This window comes from Enoplosus armatus, chromosome 8 (genome assembly GCF_043641665.1).
Source record: "Enoplosus armatus isolate fEnoArm2 chromosome 8, fEnoArm2.hap1, whole genome shotgun sequence".
NCBI classification, from domain to species: domain Eukaryota; kingdom Metazoa; phylum Chordata; class Actinopteri; order Centrarchiformes; family Enoplosidae; genus Enoplosus; species Enoplosus armatus.
The window spans coordinates 1,453,567-1,474,873 of record NC_092187.1 but is presented as its reverse complement, the minus strand read 5'-3'; the positions used below and the strand labels follow the sequence as shown (position 1 = coordinate 1,474,873).

Here is a 21,307-nt window from a genome sequence, read left to right as displayed (position 1 = left end):
AGCTAGACTGTCACATCACACTCCGGCCATGCTCACACACACACACACACACACACACACACACACACACACACTACATGCAGTACATGTACACACATAGCTAACTGAATGTACCCTTCCTAATTCTTTTTCTTTGAGATTTGGGAAAGCCTCCGTCTGTGCAGTATGTATATGTGTCTCCATCTGTCTCTCTCTCGCTCTCACTCTCTCTTTTCAAACACACACACACACACACATCACACTCAGCGTCGACCCTGGAGGCTTGAGAATCTTATTTAGCACTTTAGAGTGAGGCCCAGACACTTAAATTATGGCACATCGGAGGGGAGAAAGAATAGATGTTACAGTGGTACAAAAGGGTGACAATACAGGGAGAGAGAGAGAGAGAGAGAGCGGGAGAGAGAGGTGGAAATGATGTGTTTGTGTGTGTGTGTGTGTGTGTGTGTGTGTGTGTGTGAGAGAGAGAGACACACACACGTGTGCAGAGAGCAGGAGAAATTAAAACGGGAGAAAGATCAATGATGTGAAACAACACAACAATAAGTGCTCGGGAGGGAATTGGAGCGGTGAGGGAGGCAGAGTGAGTGAGCGACAGACAGAGAGGCTTCTTCGGGGTGGGGGGGGGTGGGGGGGTTTAGTGTGTTGTTGATGAGTAGTGACAGGTGCCAGCCAGTGGAACAAGCAAGGGTGCACCTCTGTCACCAACCCTGACACACACACACACACACACACACACATACACACACACACAATCCTGCCCTTCCCCCGAAGCTTCTTCCCTCCTCTCCCTCCTGTTGTTTGACAGGAGAGAATCTCTCTCATGCTGGGCTGGTTCAGTCCAAGCTGATTAAAGTTCAGGCATTTTTAGAAAGTTCCTTGAGCAGATAAAAAAAAAAAAAAAAAAAAAAAAAAAGCGAGTTCCCAGTGACAGCGGGGTGTTGAAGCGTTATTAAAAGATTCAGTTAAAGGCTTTTAAGTAGTATAATTGATTCGGAAAAAGTGGTGTGAATGTGACTGGACAGGTCCGAATCTATTTTAAGAGCGAAACAGGACTTTAACGTTCATTATCTAATACGTCTAATAAGAGGCTAGGAATCAAGATGAAAACCTAAAGTCACAGGCAAAGTATGAGCACACGTGGGAGCCGACTCTGCTGCTGAAGACCGCTAAAGTGCATGTGCAGCTTTAAAATTCTCATCTTATCTATATTCAACCGGAGGACGCCTTGAGCCGTCCACCCCCTGATGTCGGGAAGACTATTAGGACAAATCGCCTGCTAAAATCATTTGGAACGCAACAACTGGGAAACACTTAGAAAGCAGAGCACAGCGATGCAGCGGGAGAGAGAGAGAGAGAGAGAGAGTAGCCAATCATAGTTTTTATTGTTTTCTTTCTTTATTTTTTATCCTGTGTGTGTCCTGCAAACTGAAAGTTCAAACTAAAAGACTTTTGTTTTGTCCCAAATCCCACTTTTCATCCAACCATTTGCAGCGCACGCGTAGTATTTATCTATTATTGTGGAAAATCACCGTCACGGGGGGGAAAAAAAGATTGAATAAAAGCAAGCCTGCTTAAGATGTGTTTGAACACATTTAGTACTCTGCATTGAATTTACTCCTTCTCGCTCATTGAAAGATCTTCTATATAACACGTGAATATATAAGTATATTTCAGTTCAAGGTGTCTCCTACTTCGCTGAAAAGTCCATTCTCAGTGTATGTGAGAACAGCCTCCTGGTGTCAAACTGCCAATGCATCATTCGTCACAGTGAAGGTGAAACTTCCAAATGAATTGACAGTAAGATAAACACACGTTTTTGAGTGGAGGGGCGACTTTAAAGACCCTTGTGTAACTCGCCGTTGCAATAACATGTAGCTCTTTTGGAAAACTGAGGATTTTCTTTTTCAAGAATACAAAAACAAAAAAAAAGACATACGAACAATACGGAGCACTAATGTTTGTATACGGAAATCTGTCTCTGTGTCTTTCCTCAGGTCCAGGCAAATGTTGAGAAGGCGCTGACACTGTTTGGCCAGCTGCTGACGAAGAAGCACTTCCTGCTGACGTTCATACGAACCCTGGAGGCACAGAGGTTTAGTCATTTATTGTTCATATATATATATTTTTGTTTTTTAGTATGTATTATTTTTTTTTCTACTGTTTGAATAAACAATGTCTACAATTTTTGAAAAAAAAGCTTAACATCAAAGGAAAATTAAAGCATGCAATATCATTCAAAAGCTTTGGCATTCACCCCCATCCTGTAATATTTCCAGCTGTGGGAATAGGATCATCACCATAGCAGTTGAGTGGCTGCTAGCTGACAACTCCTTAAAGCTGTCAAGGTTCCCCTGTGGAATCTATGGTGCACTCAATGCACTATGCTGTATGCTTAGTGCTAAATGCTCTTTTGTAGGAATAAACATCGTAGCTACATTTTTAAATACTGGGTAATAGGTTTCAGACAAAACAAAAAAAAGGAGGAAAAAAAATAAATATTATTTGTCTCTGGAAAGTGTGCTTTTATCACATGTTTAATTTTACAAATAGGACATGAAGAGCTTTGCTGTGCCTTAAATTAAGACAGGAGAGGCAACAAGACAGAGTTATAACACCATTTGGATTAAGATTAAATGCGCATTCATATGTAAATGACCTGTCATGAGGTTAATGGCCCCACATGTGTTTTGAGGAAACAGCTTCAGACATGACTCAACAAAAGCTGAAGCTAGCGTGTGTGAAATGCTTGTGTAGAATTCTGTCACAGAGCTTCAACGTATTTCCAGGTCATTTTCGATGCGGGACCGAGGCAACGTGGCATCTCTGATCATGACGGCCCTGCAGGGGGAGATGGAGTATGCCACGGGAGTCCTGAAACAGCTGCTGTCCGACCTGATAGACAGAAACCTGGAGAGCAAAAACCACCCCAAACTGCTGCTCAGGAGGTGAGGAAGATGTGTCACAAACATAGACTACGCTGTAAAAACATCTTGCAGGAATTCTTTTCTGCACGGGAATCTTTTATTTTTAATTTAACTGAAAAAAAAACAAAAAACCCAAAAAGATGACCGATGGGAAGGCAGAGAGCCAGTGCTTCGCAATTTATGCATATGTCTTAGTCATAGCTGACAGAAAAGAACAGGAAGAACAAGTGAACCACAAACCAAATCCAATCTCTCAATCTTTACAGTCCCACCAGCAGAAGATGAATTAATAGCAGAATAACTGCGTATTGTTATGAGTCTGTTCTTAATCAACAGGCATTTGTGGTGATCCTGTTATTCTGTCCACCCCCTGTAAATGTATACCTTCAGCTATACCATCCATCAGTGAGTCTGTGTTGACGTAATAGTTCTGCAGAGCCTTTGTACAGTATGTAAAAAAAATATGTATATAAGTGAATATAGACAGTATTCTGTTGATACATTTCAGCAGTTTTTTTTAAGGACAGTCCTCTGGAAATCAACGACTGCTTCTCAACTCAACACACCTAACTAAACTCTACCCAAACTTTAAATCTGTTCTCCCTGTAATGAGCACAACATTATGTAGCTCTATGCGAGAAACTTCCTCGCAAATGACTTGGAAAGGATGTACCCGAAGTTTGTGTTGTCCGAGTAACTTGTTGGTTTTTATAATCATGTTAGTCAGTAATTTGGTTAGAGCTGTTCATTGTCAATGTCCCTTCTCAAACGTTGTCGGGGTTGGGGGGGGGTTTCTTCCTTTTCCTTTGTGCGTCAGAACGGAATCTGTGGCTGAGAAGATGCTGACCAACTGGTTTACATTCCTCTTGTACAAGTTCCTCAAGGTGAGCCCAACGACAAGACGTGATTATATGATCTCCTCATTCAATCTCGTTTGCTGTATCTTTTAAAGACATTGTCATATGTTGTTGAGTTGCCTACTTTACATTATCCCATATTCTTTTCTGCCATACAGCAACATTCTTTTATTAATTGCTGCCATTTTGCAAGACAGTAACCTAACCTAAGATCTAATTTATTGATATATTTCAATAAGATGCAACAGCATACAGGATAGTGCAATGGCAGAGACATAAGTAGAACAATCAAGATAATAATAAATAATAACAATAAAGGCCGTTATAAAAAAAAAAAAGCTACCAAAACTAAAAAACAACTATAATTTACAAATTTACAAATTCACAGATTAGTATTGCACATAGAAAGATGTAGATACTGCTACCATTTGTTAATACATTCAGAAATATGTGGACATGCCAGCCACCCAGCCAATGTGTGTGGTAACGTCATAACATCACAACAACGTTCATGAAGTCAATTTTCACGGGTAACAGCGCTGGGCCATTCGTCAGCAATGGGCGGCTGTTTGACCGCGAAGACAACAAACAACTCCCATGATCCCACGCCACTTCACACACGCGACGTCACCAAACTACGTCTTTTGTTATTGTTTTGACCGAGAGACCCAGAGCGGCGGAAATGACATACAGTGCGTTTAAACACGTTTAATAGCCATCAAATAAAGTGGATTCATATTGTGCGTTTTATTTGCCCATTGCATTTATATGTTTTTTCCTACTTAGCCGCATATTTGCTCGCCTTAACAGTGCAGTATACACAGAGCAGATCATCAAAGCCGGGAGCGCAGCACGCATTTCTTCTCTTCTCTGCTGTTTTAATGTCCTTTTTTTTAGTCCAGAGATCCTCTCCACTCTCATAATTTCGCTCTTGTAGCCGACACGTCCTCTTCACTGATCTTCGTGTCGTTTCTTTTAGCTCACGTCTTCTCCCCCCCTCTGATCTCTCCTTCGTCTGTGTCGTTTCTGTTGTCATTATCCCGCTGCCTGTCAGTCTCCTCTCTGCCTTAAGGTCATTTGGCTCACCGGGGGTGCAATGTCCAGCTTTTCCTTCTTCCTCGGCGTCCTCCGTCCCCTCTTCCTGTCTCTCACTTTTACAGCCTGCTTAAAGAAAGCAAGTCCGGCCAGAAAATAGTTTCTGATGTTTCTCTCTCTCTCTCTCTCTCTCTTCCCTTCTTCTCTCTACCCTCTGATTACAAATTGTAAGACTAGAAGTTGCAAAAAGGAAGTTGAGTACTTTTAGAGGGAAACTATGCAGAAGATGGCATTAAATTGGGTGTAATTATCTTATCATCACGTGCTCACGATGTGTCAAAATGCACCTAAATGCATGCTAAATGTTCCCTCCTCTTTTTCTGTTTCTTTACCGAGATAATAATAAACACACAGCGTCCCTGACGTCCCGTAGTTTCCACTGATTAGCGAATCTTACCCTATTCCTCTCTCTATACAGCCTGAGCCATCATTATATCCCTAAAATGTAAATGTCAGCATACAATTAGCCTTAATGAAGCCACTATGTGGAGTAAAGGCAAATTTCGTCGACAAGCAAGCAGCGGCCGAGCGAGAAAGGCGAAAGCCGGAGCGAAAGCGCATTGTGATGCATGCTCGCGCTGTCTCATTAGCAGCCACCCGCCAAATTGACCCAGATGCTAACGAGGTTCTTAAAACACACGGCGGTGGAGTGAGGAGGGAAAGAGAGAGGGGAGTGGTTGGTGGGAGAGACAGGAAGATGGAGAGGCCGGGGTTAGAGGTCGGCGTCAGAGGTTGTGGGGAGAGGGGAGAGGAATAGAGGGGCATAGAGACAATTAGCAGTTTAGAAGAGGAGAGTAAATGGAGAGGCAGGAAGGAGGCTAGGAAGAAGGAGGTAGGAGATTTAAGAGGAAAAGAAGGGTAATGTAAGGGATGTAAAAAGGAGAGAGAATCCAAGCAATGAAAGACAATGGGCGAAATTTGAAAAAGAGTGACAGAGCAACACGTTTCAGTTTGTCAGTTTATCAGGAGTTGTTTTTGTCATTGTGTCCAGAAGATTGGGAACATTAGTTTGCGACTCGCAGGACATGTGGTTGCTGAGTGCCGCTAAAGATGAGCTGGTGGGCGAGTGGAAGAGATGAAGGAGGGGATAAACAGAGCGGACAGCTAGAAAAAAAATTAATAGTAAATGGTTACAAGAGCCGTCAACTTCATTTTGAATTCTAGACAGAGATTGAGATATCAAAGCTTCCAAAGATATTGAATATGTCGGGCTGAAAATTGGGGGGGGGGGGGGTTGTTTATAATGGTGCTCTACAGTATTTCAATTTGATGGAATTGGTGCAGCAATAAAAACACAAGGTTAACCTAACCTATGTGTGTGTGCGTGTGTGTGTGTGCGGCCTATGCAATGTATATGTGATACTGTCCGACAGCGTGATTAGTGTCTCTTTAAAATAAAAGCTACCTCCTTTAAGGCGGGAGCTGCATGAGTTGGATGATGATTGTCTGTGAGTTCCACACACATAGGCATGCGATCCATCGTTAATATGAAAATATTGATGATAGCTGCTATGCGTTTTTAGCGAGGCACATTTCCCCCCCTAATTGACATGGAAAAAAAAAGCTACTGACCCTTTAGCTCATAAAACCCAATAGATTAGCATCATATGCATCCTATACATTTGCGTCACGTACACAATCAAAAGTAGCTACATGAAAAGCATACTGTGTGTGTGTGTGTGTGTGAATGTGCGATGAAATAACAGTAAGGGGTTGAGGATTGGAATTACAGGGAGAGAGAAGGAGAAGAAAAGGAGGAGTGTGTGTGTGTGTGTGTGTGTGTGTGTGTGTTATAAAGAAAAAGCGAGTTGGAGAGTGTGCTTGAAGGTGAGACAGATAAATGAGTACTTTCCCCTGTTCTCATCTGGACCTCATGCATCTCCAACACACACACACACACACACACAGTCTGAAGTATCTCCCTGAGCACTGCATGGGCGATCATTAAGCTCTCGTCAGGATGAGTATTGGCCGCGATGTGTCCTCTCTCTCCCCTCTAAACTGCCGCTACTCCAGTCGGGAGTGTTTTCCTTGGGCCCAAGTGATGACTAATGACACTATTGATTGGCAAGTGCCTTTGATGGAGGGGAGAGTGGGAAACATATTTATAACAACTGTGTCTGGTCACATAAGCTCTGAGATGTAACCAAGGGGAGAGAACTGAAAAGATTTATGTAACGCCGCTATGTAAGTCAGTCCTCGAGACTGAAAGCGAAAAATAAAGGGCTCACTTAAGGTTGATTCACCCAATGCTGACATTTGTCATTTCCCGAAGATTTTAAAAACCCATCGCTGCGTTTCACCACTTAGCGCTGCATTTATTTGAAATCTGTCGTCATTTTCTTTAGCTTTCCGTCCGCGTCTTACGGGCTGGACTATTATCAACCCGCTTCACTCATCAGCCTCCCTCTGCAGGTGGTGTTGTGTTTGATGGGAATACAAACCTGCTTACTTCTGGACCTAAAATCCACATTTGAGACCTACTGCTCCAACCTAAATTTACTCACATATAGTCCTAGAAATGGCCTGAATTTGTCAAAGAATGTCATTAATTCAAGTACGAATAACTAGTGTTATTGTCTGCCACTAGACACAGATAGGGACACTTGCTAATGATTTGTGGCCCTCTTTTAGGCGCTAAACAGTCAATTGAATTTGTCCTTATTTATCCTATAAGGTTTTATGCCAGTAAAGAGGAAGAAAAGCAGCACACCTAAAAAGTTTGTTCTCCTGCAGCATTTGTTTCGCTCCTGCTCAGAGGCACAAAATATAGGAGGATGGAATGGAAAGGAATACAAAAAGCTACAGGACCTGATTCATACTGCAGCAGAGAGAAAAAAAAAGTTTTATTGACAAATAAGGAAGGCGGGAGGCCATAGGCAGGTCAAACACGCGTGAAGACAGTCCGTTGTAAAACCTTATTTAATGACCTTATTTGAATTTTGCACTGCCGACACTAATTTGCAACAGCCGTAAATATCTCCCGGACGTAAATGCTCGAATCAATCAGTTATTAATTGGATAGGTATACTATATTTTAACACATTCCCCCGACCGGAAGGCCAGAGCCCCTCTTAGAGGTCGTAAAAGGATTCATGGGATAGGAAATGAAATAAATAATCTGCTATACAAAATTGCTATTTGTAGCCAATTACTGGACAGTAATGCGGATCCAAATGAAAGAAAGGAAAATCGCTCTGTGTTTTCGACTGCTGGCAACGTCCCTCTTTCTGTCTTCTTCCTCACCAGGAGTGTGCTGGGGAGCCTCTGTTCATGCTTTACTGTGCCATCAAGCAGCAGATGGAGAAGGGACCCATAGACGCCATCACAGGAGAAGCCCGCTACTCCCTCAGCGAGGACAAGCTCATCAGGCAACAGATTGACTACAAAACACTGGTCAGTGAACGTGTCGGTGTCTTGAGGCTTGCCTGCTTTGGTCTGAATCGCTTGACGGGTCGTTAAGCTTCAGTCACGTTTGACTGTGGTGACGTTTTTTTGTTTTTTTTTAAAAGTGAGCTCGGACTAATCAGCAGCTGAAATGCGGCAGCCACCATTTGCTTGATTTGGTCAGGGGGAAGGATTTCTTCCAGGACAAACAGGAAGCTTCAGCATCAGTTGTGTTTGGAGGGAGAGTGCGATCTGGCCATGAACCGGCCCAACCACCGCCCGGCGTTAATCACATTCTCTCTCCAAACAAAGCACTTCAGGTTTGGATTGGAAACGTACGGACAAGCCCACTTGTCAGCAGGATCTGCTACAGTTGTTTTGGTCTCCGCCCAAGTGCGAAAATGCTGAGTTATTATATCCTTAAACTAACTGAACGGACCAGGAATATTTCCAGGTTTCGAAATAGCTGCCGCAAACAAACTAGGTGTGAAAATGCTGTCAGGTACATTCAAATGCACCTTAACAATCATCCAAACATCTCGCTAGTTGGCAACGTTCCTGCCGCGTCTCTGCTTAAAGCCTAATTTCTTTTGCCTGTTTCCATTTTCCCTTTGTTTTCCTGCCAGACGCTGCACTGTGTAAACCCAGAGAACGAGAATGCCCCAGAGGTGACGGTCAAGTGTCTGAACTGTGACACCATCACTCAGGTCAAAGAGAAGCTGCTCGATGCTGTGTACAAGGGCAGCCCCTATTCCCAGAGGCCCAAGGCCTCTGATATGGACCTTGGTAAGACATACAGTACTGTACATGCACGCATATCGTGACTGTGTGAGACGTGACCACAGGTATTAGGACAGTGGGCAAGAGGGCTCAGCGGACAGCAAACACAGTCAATTAATAGCATAATTAAATCTGCATTAATACATTTTTTTTGGCTGCTTGGAGGCCACAACATTCACATATTATCACCCTCTGAAGTTGCTGATTTACATATTCTGCAGACACAGTGTAAGCATTAACTTGGAGTCGTGTTTGTGTCCACCTGGTGAATGCACATCCTTTATTTACTCTCCCTGTCGCTCCGTTTTGGTCCCAGCATGCAACTCCCAACAGAAACATCCATATAGTGGCACCCCCTTGTCTGTCTGCCTGCCTTTTGGTGCAGTGGGTCTATCAGAGCTTTTTTTTTTTTTTTTTTTTGGCTTAAAACAGCGCTGGAAATAGGGTTGAAAGCGATCCAAATCCGTAAAGCTGGGGGCTGTAAAACCAAAATAATGAGCTGAAAGATGCTAAAAAAAAAAACAGCAGAGTGAAATTGTTCTTTTATTGTGTTTTTTGTAATTTACTTACTCAACCAAATTGACAAGAAAATAGAGAGACACACCGACAGCGCCTATGTGGCATAAAGACACAAGCCAATACAGAAACATGGCCCGTTTTGCACAGTTCACATTTTGATATTTTTTGTACAGCAACTAAGCTAAGGTGGATTTTCACACAGTTATCAAGATAATGCCACTTAATTCATGAAAGCTTCAAGAAGATGATTAGCATTTAGAAACAACTGAAGTTGCATCTGACCTTGGGAAGACACAATGAATCTCACACACACACACACACACACACACTCAGAGTACTTGTGTTCTTTGCTCTAAACCTCCGTCCCCTCTTCCCTGAAGAATGGCGCCAAGGTCGGATGGCCAGAATCATTCTGCAAGACGAAGATGTCACAACTAAGATCGACAATGACTGGAAAAGGCTCAACACGCTGGCTCACTATCAGGTACGCGAGCGGAGAAAAAAAAACGGCACAAGCGAGAGCCGACAGCGGCGTCGGATTCACGCAGCATGAGTGTTTTGGTGTGTCTTTGATGTGCAGGTAACGGATGGCTCGGTGATCGCCCTGGTGCCAAAGCAGAACTCTGCCTACAACATCTCCAACTCCTCCACCTTCACCAAGAGCCTCAGCAGATACGGTACGATTTACCGCGTTTACTCCTCTTGACTCGATCCTTTTCAAATCGTTATGTCACTGAATCCCATCTCTCCAACTGCCTACCCCCCCCCCCCCAACACACACACACACCCTCTGACTCTTTCATTCCCCCTTTGTCTGTTGTTTATGGTGGCCATGATTGGGCTCCATTGTTTTGTTTTTTGTTTTTTTTTCACCTCCCTCTGAGTGAATGGCAATCCTTTTTATCCATTGCTATCAGCCCAGGCCAAGGCTATTCCACGGCTATTTCCAAGCAGTCCGTAAATGACAGGCATTAAAGTAGACACCTCGATGCCCAGCTGACAGAGTGAAAAGGAGAGAGAGAGAGGACACCTGGCAGTCAGCGATAGACAGAGGCCCGGCGTCAATGTGGTATACTTCACTGGAAAATGAACGTATTTAGAAGATAAATGACTCTGTAGTGAAATAAATGGATCTTTGTCCGTGGGTAGTGACCCTCAGGCCCATGCATGGCTGTTAACAGCTACTGATCTGCCGCAGACTCGCAGCAACCTGGATTTTCTCGAAGACAAAATGTAGTTACCATGTTAATAATATTTTAGTGTGTGTGTAATATGAAAATAGCACTACACAACACTGCCTCTACAGTCCCTGCAGTGCAGAGATAGACAAGAAACGCGCTTTGGTTGAGTTTTTAATCCACTGAGTGCAAATTCTGACGTCAAGTGTGAAAATAGTAGCGGGAGACCTCTGCTTTCATCAAATAGAGAAGTGGCGGGCTACAGTAAAACGGGTAATATTCCATTTTCATGAGTATTTCACTCACCTGAGAGGTCAGGACAATGACAATGTGTGTGTGTAAAGATATGGGTGAAGATATGGACATTTATTTAAATGTGCAACTTGTTCTTTGGCCCCTTCAGGGCAGCGGAGACACAAGCTGTAAACGAAACACTGACAGCTTTCCATATGGCAAACGTGCTGCAGTTGCAAACAGTTAATAGTTTGTGGAGCAACACAAGCATTTGGAGTCGTTTCTGGCCACTCGACAAAGAACATTCACTCTCTTTTTTAGCTCTGTTTTGCTCTCCACCAACTCCTGAGAAAAAAAAACAAAATGTTCCCCAGCTAGTTGCTGGACATGTAGCATACAGGGGTAACACCACCCACACCGCCCAAGCAAGATTACTGAACAATATTCATAACAGTAACTTTAGTAAAAGCTTAATATAATGGTACAATGTATTATTAATTCCAGTTGGACAATACGGCAGTTTAATTTTTGGAGGTTTTGTTCCTTCATTAAATCCTTGTGCAAGAGGGTCAGGATCTGATGGTGGTTTTAAAACATTTGTCTGCATCAGCCTCAATGGACTTAAACCTCTTCTCTCCGAGCTTTCCGGCAACACCTTTACGTTTTTTCTCTTTTTGTTCGTCCGTCTTTCTCCACTCCACATTATTTACCCAAATGTCACCACTTAACGGAGATGAAAAGGGGCAGGGCCCAGGTAATGTTAGAGTGGACTGGACCAAAAGTAACTGCCCGGGAGAGAGAGAGAGGCTAACAGATGTAGCCACGCAGCACTCTTTTTATTCAAGCGGGGGGCTGGGGTTATTTAATAATGTGGATATACTCCCGGTGCTTCCGGTGGCCAGTCCGACTATGACAAGCAATCACACGTGGTCACATGATTCAGTGTTGATATAGAAATATTGATTACAGCCACTCTGAGTTGTGTCTCCTGTAACACCTGTAACACCTTTGGAGGCACCTTGACTTGAGCAAGAATGGAAACCTTCGAAGCAATGCACCGCACAACACAACTACACTGTTTGAGTACTGGATTCATTGTAGAAAATGAAATTCCTGAAGTCAAAGGTTCCCTTTTCATGAATCATCTCACCCTGCTAAAATACTGCAGTTGCAGCTGGTTTGATTCACAGCGAATGAGCGCGTGTTTGTGCGTTCATACTTAGTTTATGGTTTAATTGTGATGATGTGCGTGTGTGTGTGTGTGTGTGCTCGTGCATGGATGTGTGTGTGTTTATGATCACTGGTAAATGTTGGCCAACAGTGGCCATGATAGGCTTGGAATCAAAGCCACTCAGCACCCCGCCGACAAAAGCAACAACAGCACTAGACACCACCCCACTCAGCCTCTTTCACTTTTCTATCCCGAGCTCTGCCATTACTCTCCATTTCACCCCTCTCTCTCCTGACCTTTTTGTCTCTCTGTCCATTTAGCCCACCCACCCCCTTTTTCGGTCATCTCACCCTCATCCACTCCTCTCCTCTCCTCTCCATCCTTTCACCGAACATGAAGAGATTGCAACATGCATCAGCAGCTGTCTCCACCTTTATCCCCCCACCTCTTCTTTCCATTCCATATGCCTTCTTCCCCAGGAGCAACATCATCATCTCCCTCACCTTCCTGGTTGCTTTTTCCCCCCTCTCCATCCTAAATGGAACAGTCCTAGATAAGCATTTCCTTGCTTTGCTCTAATCAACTCTGACATTCATACCATGAATAATAAAACAGACATAGATGGGAGGAGGGGGGATGTGAGTTACAGTTTGTAAAGGAGAGAGAAAATACAAAAAGATAAAGAAATACACCAAGCTTTGTTTGATTATTGGTTTACTAGTTGACTTACCATAGGTAATGAGAATCTGTATGTTTTTAGTTCTACTGCGCAACCTGTGAGAATGAGACAAATAATAGGCTGCAATATTTGCTGATTAATTAAACTCTTTTTCATTAATCTCTCTCTTTTGTTCACTGAATCACAAGGTTTCTAATGGAAGCTGACATAGAGCTTTCAAATAATTGCCTTTTGTTTCCGGATACAGAGAGTATGCTGAGGACAGCCAGTAGTCCAGACAGCCTACGATCCCGGACACCCATGATCACCCCTGACCTGGAGAGTGGGACCAAATTGTGGCATCTGGTGAAGAACCACGACCACTCGGACCAGAGGGAGGGCGACCGAGGCAGCAAGATGGTCTCTGAGATCTACCTGACCAGGCTGCTGGCTACAAAAGTAAGACACAGAGGAGTAAACCACACACCGGTGTTTTAAATGTTGGGTGAAAAAAAACACCAGTGACATTCTAATGGAATCATTTCAGCAGAGTGATCCACCTCACCTTTTTAATAGTAGAGGAAATTACTAATACAGAGAGTATGCAGGTCATTGAGGAGTCTTAAAATGTATTAAATCACATCATCCAAATTTACATTATGCACAAAACAAAGCATTCCGCTATCAATCATCTGATCCACATCCTCAATACATATGGTTGTTGTTGTTCAACGTGTTTGTTACTCCGCCTGGGAAGTCCAAATGAGGGAGTTCAAGGAAGGTGGGTGCCATGCTAGTGACCACTAGCTGAGCATTAGTGACTTGAATTGGAGTGATTTTGGCTGCAGCATTTCGGACCATTTGCAGAAATTTTTCCATGCATGCTGGCAGCCCTTCCAGAAGGACGTTACATTAGTCAAGACGAGAGGTAACCAGTACCTGTGCAAGGAGTTGAGCTCCATATTCAGTCAGATAAGACCTGACCTTTCTATCTTATTTAGTGCGAAGCTACATGACCAAGTGACAGATGCAGCATGCTCAGTGCAAGTTATTTGGTCATCAATCACGATGCCCACATTTCTTGTAGACTTTGTTAGAGAGCGAGGGCGGAGCTGAGCTGGATACGAATGTGGTGCTGAACAGAAGGATTGGCTGGAATCAGTCTTAGAAAGATTGAGTTGAAGGGGGTGTTCCCCCATTCCATTTTGAGGTATCAGTGAGGCAGGCTGAGATCCACGCCAAGACATTGGGGCTGTGACAGCAAGAAGAGATAGAACTGGGTATCAGCAGTATAGCAGAGTTCAGAAAAACCACGTGAGTGGATAACCAGACCAAGGGTGGAGGTCCATATTGAGAGGGGAAGAGGACCAAGCACCAATCCCTGTGGTACCCCAGTTGAAAGAAAGTGAAGCGTGGACTCTACACCTTCCCTTGCTGAACAATTGCACTGTCACTGACAGGAGCGCAGTTTGAGTGGAATGACCACTCTTGAAATCAAACTGGTTTGGTTTGCGAGAGGAAGTCGGAGACTTGGGCAAAGACTGCACAGCCTACAACTTTGGATGGGAAAAGTCGTAGCGAGACCGACCTATAGTTCTGTATATACTTGAGGTGGGTTTAGAGTTTTCAGCAGTGGGGAAACCTGAGCATGCTTAAACACCTCGTGGGGATTGTACCTGAAGCCAGTGAAGCATTGATCGTCTGCGTGACCACAGGCATGATTGTGGGTGAGATGGCTTAAAAGAGTACATTGTACTGGAGTATATTCTTAATTGGTGTTGAAGCTTGATCATTTTTTCGATTTACCGAACCAAATTGGTTACCAATGTGAGAACCATACACACACACACACATACACAGGGATAGACAGACCCATAACAATTCCCTCCATCTTGGAACCTTGCAGTAGGAGCCAGTCCAGCTGTCTTTTCCTCCCTCAGTGTCTCTCAGTTTACCATCTCTTTCCAGATTGTAAAAGGGAGGGAAATATAGCAACGGGCCGCAGTTACAAGTGAGCCGGCTTTTCAATTTCCACTGGTAATAAGAAAAAAAAGGGATTGATAAAAGGTGGGCTTGTGCTGCACAATGCAGGGAGGCAGATACAGTAGATGTCAGGAGACAGGTAATTTGTTGAGGGACTGAAGATTAGGCCATGCCTGATATAAAAACAAAGAGGCAAATGCAGTGGCGATGCTCATCTTGTCCTTGTCTCTCCACGGCTTGTCTTCCTGTGTCTTTCTGCTCGGGTGTCTCGTCTATGCAGATCTCAGTCAGGACTGGGACAGAATTCATTCCCGTTCCCATTTTGCTATGGCTCACTAAATACGATACCCAAACATTTCCTCTGTAATAGATTCTGCCAGATGGAGAAGCCTGGGAAACAAATGTGTTGTTAGGGAAATTCATTTAGCTATATTTGATGTAATTACGTTGAAGTATTGACATTGGAGGAAAGCACCATCCAAATCTAAGAACTGGGGTTCCTGTTTGTGATTCTGCAGAGCTCAGTGGGTAGAGCGAGGCAGTCACAGAGCCAGAGTTATCACTGCGATTCCCACTGGGGCCATTCATACTAAACATGTACACACTTACGGCCCATTCAGGAGGCAGTGGGTACAAGTGGGTGGAAATGGTAAACTATGTTCATTGTCCACCATCTCTCCGAGATTTCACAAGATTAAAAGATACATTTGAAACTAAAGTATATATGATTTCGGATGGTGTTTTTGAGGGTGGGGTGGGTAGCAGTACAAAAATGCTCTACACATGAATGACCAAAGTCAATGTAAGTAATACAAAAAAAAAAAACAAAGGCCAAAGTGAGTTGCCATAATAAGGCAACATAACCTGTATTAAAAAAGTCAAAGGAAATCAGAGACATGAGGTCCCAGGTCATAATTCTACATTTAGAAAACCTTGACGTCTAAGAGCACTAATGTGGGAATGAAAAAACCATTACAACAAATGATTGTGTGATGGTGTGACATGCTGTTTATATACCTTGTCAACTTGTATTCAAGGTTCAATTTATTCATCCATAAAAATAAACATAGACATTTGAAGTGCTCCCATCCTAACCAACCAACGCTGATTATCAAAACAAAGCAAGTAAATATGCATAAAATACAATCATAGATAATAAAAAAAAAAAAACAACACTAAATTAAATTCCATATCAGGAGAACAATTCAAACAACAGCATTAAAACCAACGAGGATTAATTTCTTCTTCTTTTTTTTAAATGACAGTTTCTCTCTATCCTCGTCCTTCCATTCAGGGTACATTACAGAAGTTTGTGGATGACCTGTTTGAGACCATCTTCAGCACGGCCCACAGAGGCAGCGCGCTGCCACTGGCCATCAAGTACATGTTCGACTTCCTGGACGAGCAGGCCGACAAACACTCCATCACAGACTACGACGTACGACATACCTGGAAGAGCAACTGGTGCGTGAGAGAGTTACTCCCTTTTCACCTATAGCTCCCGAAAGTACAGTATTATGGGAATCGGTTGCAGTGTTCCACGATGGCACCCTATTCAGTCCAATGACAATTTAGCCTCCAGCACGCAGGGATCTTCAGGCGTCTTCACTTTTGGCCCTTGTGGCATTTGCGTTAGAGTCTCTTTCCTGGCTGTCTGCACACACACATATGCAAAATACAAAATACGCAATATGTTTATAGATAGAAGTATATATTTAAGGTATTTTTAAGTCACTTTTTAAGCAAAGGTGTCAAACCTTGCCTGGTTCCAGCTCCTCAAATGTGAGGATTTGTTGCTTTTCCCTGTGTTATGTGATAGTGAACTGAAGTGTGGTCAGCCAAAATGAGCAATTTAATGCCATCATTTTGTCCTATCAGTGGAAGAGCTGGCGGCAAACTTTAAACCGATAGAGCTGTCGCAGACTTCAGTAAATGACACAACAAATTCCTTTTCCATCACTCAGACTGATCGAGGTGAAATTCAACAATTAATTGATCCGTTAAATAACCCAAAGGCTGGGTTAGACGCTGATTTTATTAAAAAAAATATATAGTGATACTCTGATAAGACCTATAACACTCAAATATTTAAACAAGCAATTATACCGCCATTTTTGAAGTCTGGCGAGCCTGACCAAGCTTGAATTACTTGTCGAAGTGTATTTAAATGACCGTGTTATGTAACAGAACATATAGTAAAATGATAATGTTATATAACCCATCTGCAAATGTCTGGAAAGTAAATATCTTAAGTAAATATCAACACTGCATACCAAAGTCATAAATCAACAAATAAAGGTCTGTAAAAATTTGAATAGCTGTTGTGTCATGCTTGGTCATAATTGGCATTGCAATATTTCTTCCATAAATTATTTATTTGCGTTTGCGAACAGGTTTTGCTGTATTTGAACAGCATTTAGGTCAACTTATTAAATAAAGTTCTGACCAATTACGATTTCTAAAAGTCAGCTGCTACATTGTCTGAGGGCCATAGCAAGATTCAAACAAAGACAATGTAAGCCATTAGAAAAAACAAGCTTTGTTGCTTATCAGAACTGAAAGTGAAGTAGTGTAATATGGACAACAGGAAGCTAAGCAACCCAAGCAAAGCATTCAATCACTTCAAATAATGGTGTATAAGGCAGCTGTCACCAGGTGCATGGTAATACAGGACATTGCCAGGTCACATTTAATTATAAGTGGTGGTCACATGTTTCTCTTCTGTATTCCCTCTCCAGCCTTCCTCTGCGGTTCTGGGTGAACGTCATCAAGAACCCCCAGTTTGTATTTGACATCCACAAGAACAGCATCACGGACGCCTGCCTGTCTGTGGTGGCCCAGACCTTCATGGACTCCTGTTCAACGTCAGAACACAAACTAGGGAAAGACTCCCCTTCAAATAAGCTTCTCTACGCTAAAGACATCCCCAACTACAAGAACTGGGTAGAGAGGTAAGTCAAAGTGGATACCCAAACTGACCTTCAAATCAATTACACGGAACTGCAAAAAAACAGTATATCCGCACTTTTAAATCCTTTAAAAGTTCCATATGAGTTGCTGGAGGCTGGAAAAAAGGTTGATTAAACTGCAAACTGGAAAATGAGACGTGGTGAGATCAAAGTTCATCATACATTATACTTATGCATTATGCCTACATTATACAACTGCAAGATTATAAGAACATAACAGGTTGAACTTTATCTGGTACATAGTTCATAGTTGGATTAAAAAAAAAGAATTAGATTTTTATGATACCCAGATTCCAAAAATATTATTTAACTCTAGTTAGTTAGTTAGTTAATAAGTAAATTACATGTCTATGGTGCATTCTTCCCTCCCCTCTGCTGCAGCACTAAAATAGAAGAGCAGACAATTCATTTCTTTATGTCGAGCATTATACTTGAATGTGCTACGATAAGTCTTTAAAACTGGCACAGAGTATTCGGAGGCAGAGGGAGATAAGGATTCATAGGTGATGATTAATCGGTTCGGTTTATCCTTGTTTCTATTTTGCCTCCTAATCCGTGCTCAACGCCGGCCTGCCCCGCCAGCCGCAGTGAACCTTGAGCTAGTTTGAGATATGGATTCCGCAAACAGGTTCGAGTGCGGCTGGATTCTGGGATACATTCTTAATATTGACCGTATTGTTCACTCAGCGGCGTTGTGTGTTCGCTCTGTCGCTGCTGATGGACAATACGTCAGATTCCAAATAACAAAAATCCATATGAATGATATTAGATGATGCAATGGCCTGATGTGACCGAGCGTCATAACTAAAACTAAACCGGTGATGCCTGAGTCACATAATTAGGTGCGTTAGGGACGCAAAGGGGACTTTTTTCCTCGAGGCAAGTTGCTGTTTCTTCTCTTTTCTTTTCTTTTAATAGGCTAATAGGCTACAGTCTCTTAGTTTTTCAAGCATAAGAATCTAAACCTATCAATATGCTATTGAATGACACACAGTCCACGATTCTTCAGCTGTTCGGGAGTAATGCCCCTCACATGTCCATTTGTCCTGTCAAAGCGTCCCTGAGCAAGATACGGAGACATCAGCTTAATATTGAACATGGAAATGTATCAGTGCCCCAGTGAGAAGACTGGTCACCAGCTGTTTGCAGTCGGAATATTTAACAATGCAATCCGCAGTACGTAAAACTCTGCCTGACCTCTCCTCTAGGTATTACTCCGATATCTCCCGGATGCCGGCCATCAGTGATCAGGACATGAGTGCCTACCTGGCAGAGCAGTCCCGCCTGCACCTCAGCCAGTTCAACAGTATGTCTGCGCTGCACGAGATCTACTCCTACATCACCAAATACAAAGACGAGGTGAGCGCCCTCTGGATGTCAAGTGGAATCGAACAGACTGGAAAAGAGCGTCGTAATTACTTGGTAGCAGGTTGTGCCGTGTCCTTCCCCCTCTTTACTTGTTTTGACTAATACCATGAGGTCATTTTAATTCAATTACGCTGATAACCAGTCCATTTTGGTGCAGGCCGTAAGGTATTACCACCATTAGGATGCGCATTAAGGCACGAGCTTAACACATTATGAAGCTAATGGAGCTTCATTAAATTCACGTGATTTTTCCAAAGACCTGCATGTACAGTATCCTACAGCTGTTGCTGGTTTATTAAAACTCAAATGTTTTTTTTTTACAAACCAGGAGTGTGTGTGTGTGTGTGTGTGTGTGTGCGTGCGCGCGCATGTTTCATCTGTTAAAGGAATATATTGACATTTGGGAACGAGGCCTATTTGCTTTCTTGCTGAGAGTTAGATGAGAAGATCAATACCAGCCTCCTGTCTGTACGCTAAATATGAGGCTACAGCCAGCAAGCGTCTTGTTGTCGCCGTGAGGTTGCCAGGCAACCAGCGGAGACTTCAGGAGGTGAAGATGAGCATTACAAAAGAAACTGTGGAGAAGTAGAAAGGAACTTTCCTGCGTCGTACACACATTCAGAACGTGCTATTCGGAGGATCACAGTTTGAAACAGATCCCATATACATTTAAAACATTTTTTTTCTGGAGTCATTCATATGTGCGGGCAATTCGCCAGCTTCATCTACAGAAAGACTTTAAATCAGTAATTAGAAATTTTGGGAAATGTGCTCATCTGCTTTCTTGCCGAGAGTTAAATGAGAAGATCAATTTCGTGTCTGTCCTGTTAAAACCAAAGCGCAAAAACAACAATCTGAATTATCTTGGCAAAGGCGCGATGACTTCAGCTGGTTGCTTGGCAACCTGACCACTAGACTCATGGAAGTCAGTGCGCCGGCCAAGAAATAGGCTGGCAGATAAGCACATGTGCATGTACATATGATAAGTGTGTTGTTTTTGCACTTCATACCCTGCACTCCTGATGCTTTCCCCAACTTCACCATGCTTTTTATGTGGTGAGAGATAATTCTCCTCAGCCTCTTCCCCTCCCCTTCTTCCTTCCTCCCCTCCTCCGTAGCAACAGTATTACAGTAGTTATGCCGGCTGGTTGCAGCTGGCTCCATTCAAACCAACTGCTCCCCTTCATTAGAGCCTATTATCCAGATGTAGGCAGCTGCATGGTCCCCATCGCCTCTAACACGTGCCCTGACCTTACGCGCACGGACACACACAGGCATAAATGTATAAGGACGCGCTTACATGCATTAACCAGGACGATTCACCGCAAAAAACAAATGCACACATAAATACAGTCTTTTTTGCGCACGCTGTATCAGCTCCTCCCTCCCTTGTTCATGTCACACTTAATAAGACACTAACACACACACACACACACATTTTGTACACACTCCCAGTGGCCATTAACATGGCGTCATAGACATCCCACTGGCCGCCACACCTGCCCGCCATCTTTGTCCATGTTGTCAGCATCAGTTTGAAATGTAATCACTAACAAACTGCATCAGAACGCTCTTTCTGCTGAAGAGCTGGTGTATCTGAGCGAGCACCAACACGTTCGGGGTTAAGGAGTGTGACAGAATCACCCGATGTGCTTTGCCTCATACTGTTGGACTGAAATAACTGTACAAGGCGGTGATGATGTGTGATCGTCCCCCATGTTTGTGTCCAGATCCTGTCGGCGCTACAGAAGGACGAACAGTCGCGCAGACAGCGGCTACGCGGCAAGCTGGAGCAGGTCATCGACACTATGGCCCTGGCTAGCTGAGGACGGACCAATCACGTGCCTCGGCTAGGGGAGAACTGGCCAGCCAACACGCCTTCCCTGACAACCTTTGACGCCCGTGACATTTTGACGTTTGAAGTCTGTCGTTAGTTATCACCCTCACAAACAACAACAAACAGCAGCGGAAAAAGACTGCTGGGACACAAGCATCCAGCAGCAGCACTCTGGAGAGACAGCAGAGTTTGGAACTAAGGCCCAACCGGGTTGGCTTTTTTTTTTGTTGTCTTGTTTTGTTTTTTTCTTCTGAGCCACCAGCCCAGCCCCCAAACAACCAAATCAAGCGCACCCTCAGCCTCAGCCAATACGGACCTTTAATTTCATCGAGGCCCTCATCACATCT

General features: G+C 43.3%; 1 protein-coding gene across 1 annotated transcript in view; it reads left to right on the top strand.

The window, feature by feature from the left end:
• Nucleotides 1-20,949, top strand: part of LOC139288422 (plexin-A1-like) — a 111,478-nt gene extending 90,529 nt beyond the window's left edge. Inside the window, exons 20-31 of the mRNA XM_070909721.1 lie at nt 1,995-2,092; nt 2,787-2,945; nt 3,742-3,808; nt 8,126-8,272; nt 8,890-9,049; nt 9,943-10,046; nt 10,143-10,239; nt 13,072-13,262; nt 16,081-16,250; nt 17,525-17,737; nt 18,964-19,114; nt 20,854-20,949. Coding sequence (XP_070765822.1) covers nt 1,995-2,092; nt 2,787-2,945; nt 3,742-3,808; nt 8,126-8,272; nt 8,890-9,049; nt 9,943-10,046; nt 10,143-10,239; nt 13,072-13,262; nt 16,081-16,250; nt 17,525-17,737; nt 18,964-19,114; nt 20,854-20,949 — 1,653 coding nt within the window. The remainder of the gene's footprint in view (nt 1-1,994; nt 2,093-2,786; nt 2,946-3,741; nt 3,809-8,125; nt 8,273-8,889; nt 9,050-9,942; nt 10,047-10,142; nt 10,240-13,071; nt 13,263-16,080; nt 16,251-17,524; nt 17,738-18,963; nt 19,115-20,853) is intronic.
• Nucleotides 20,950-21,307: the final 358 nt, after the last annotated feature.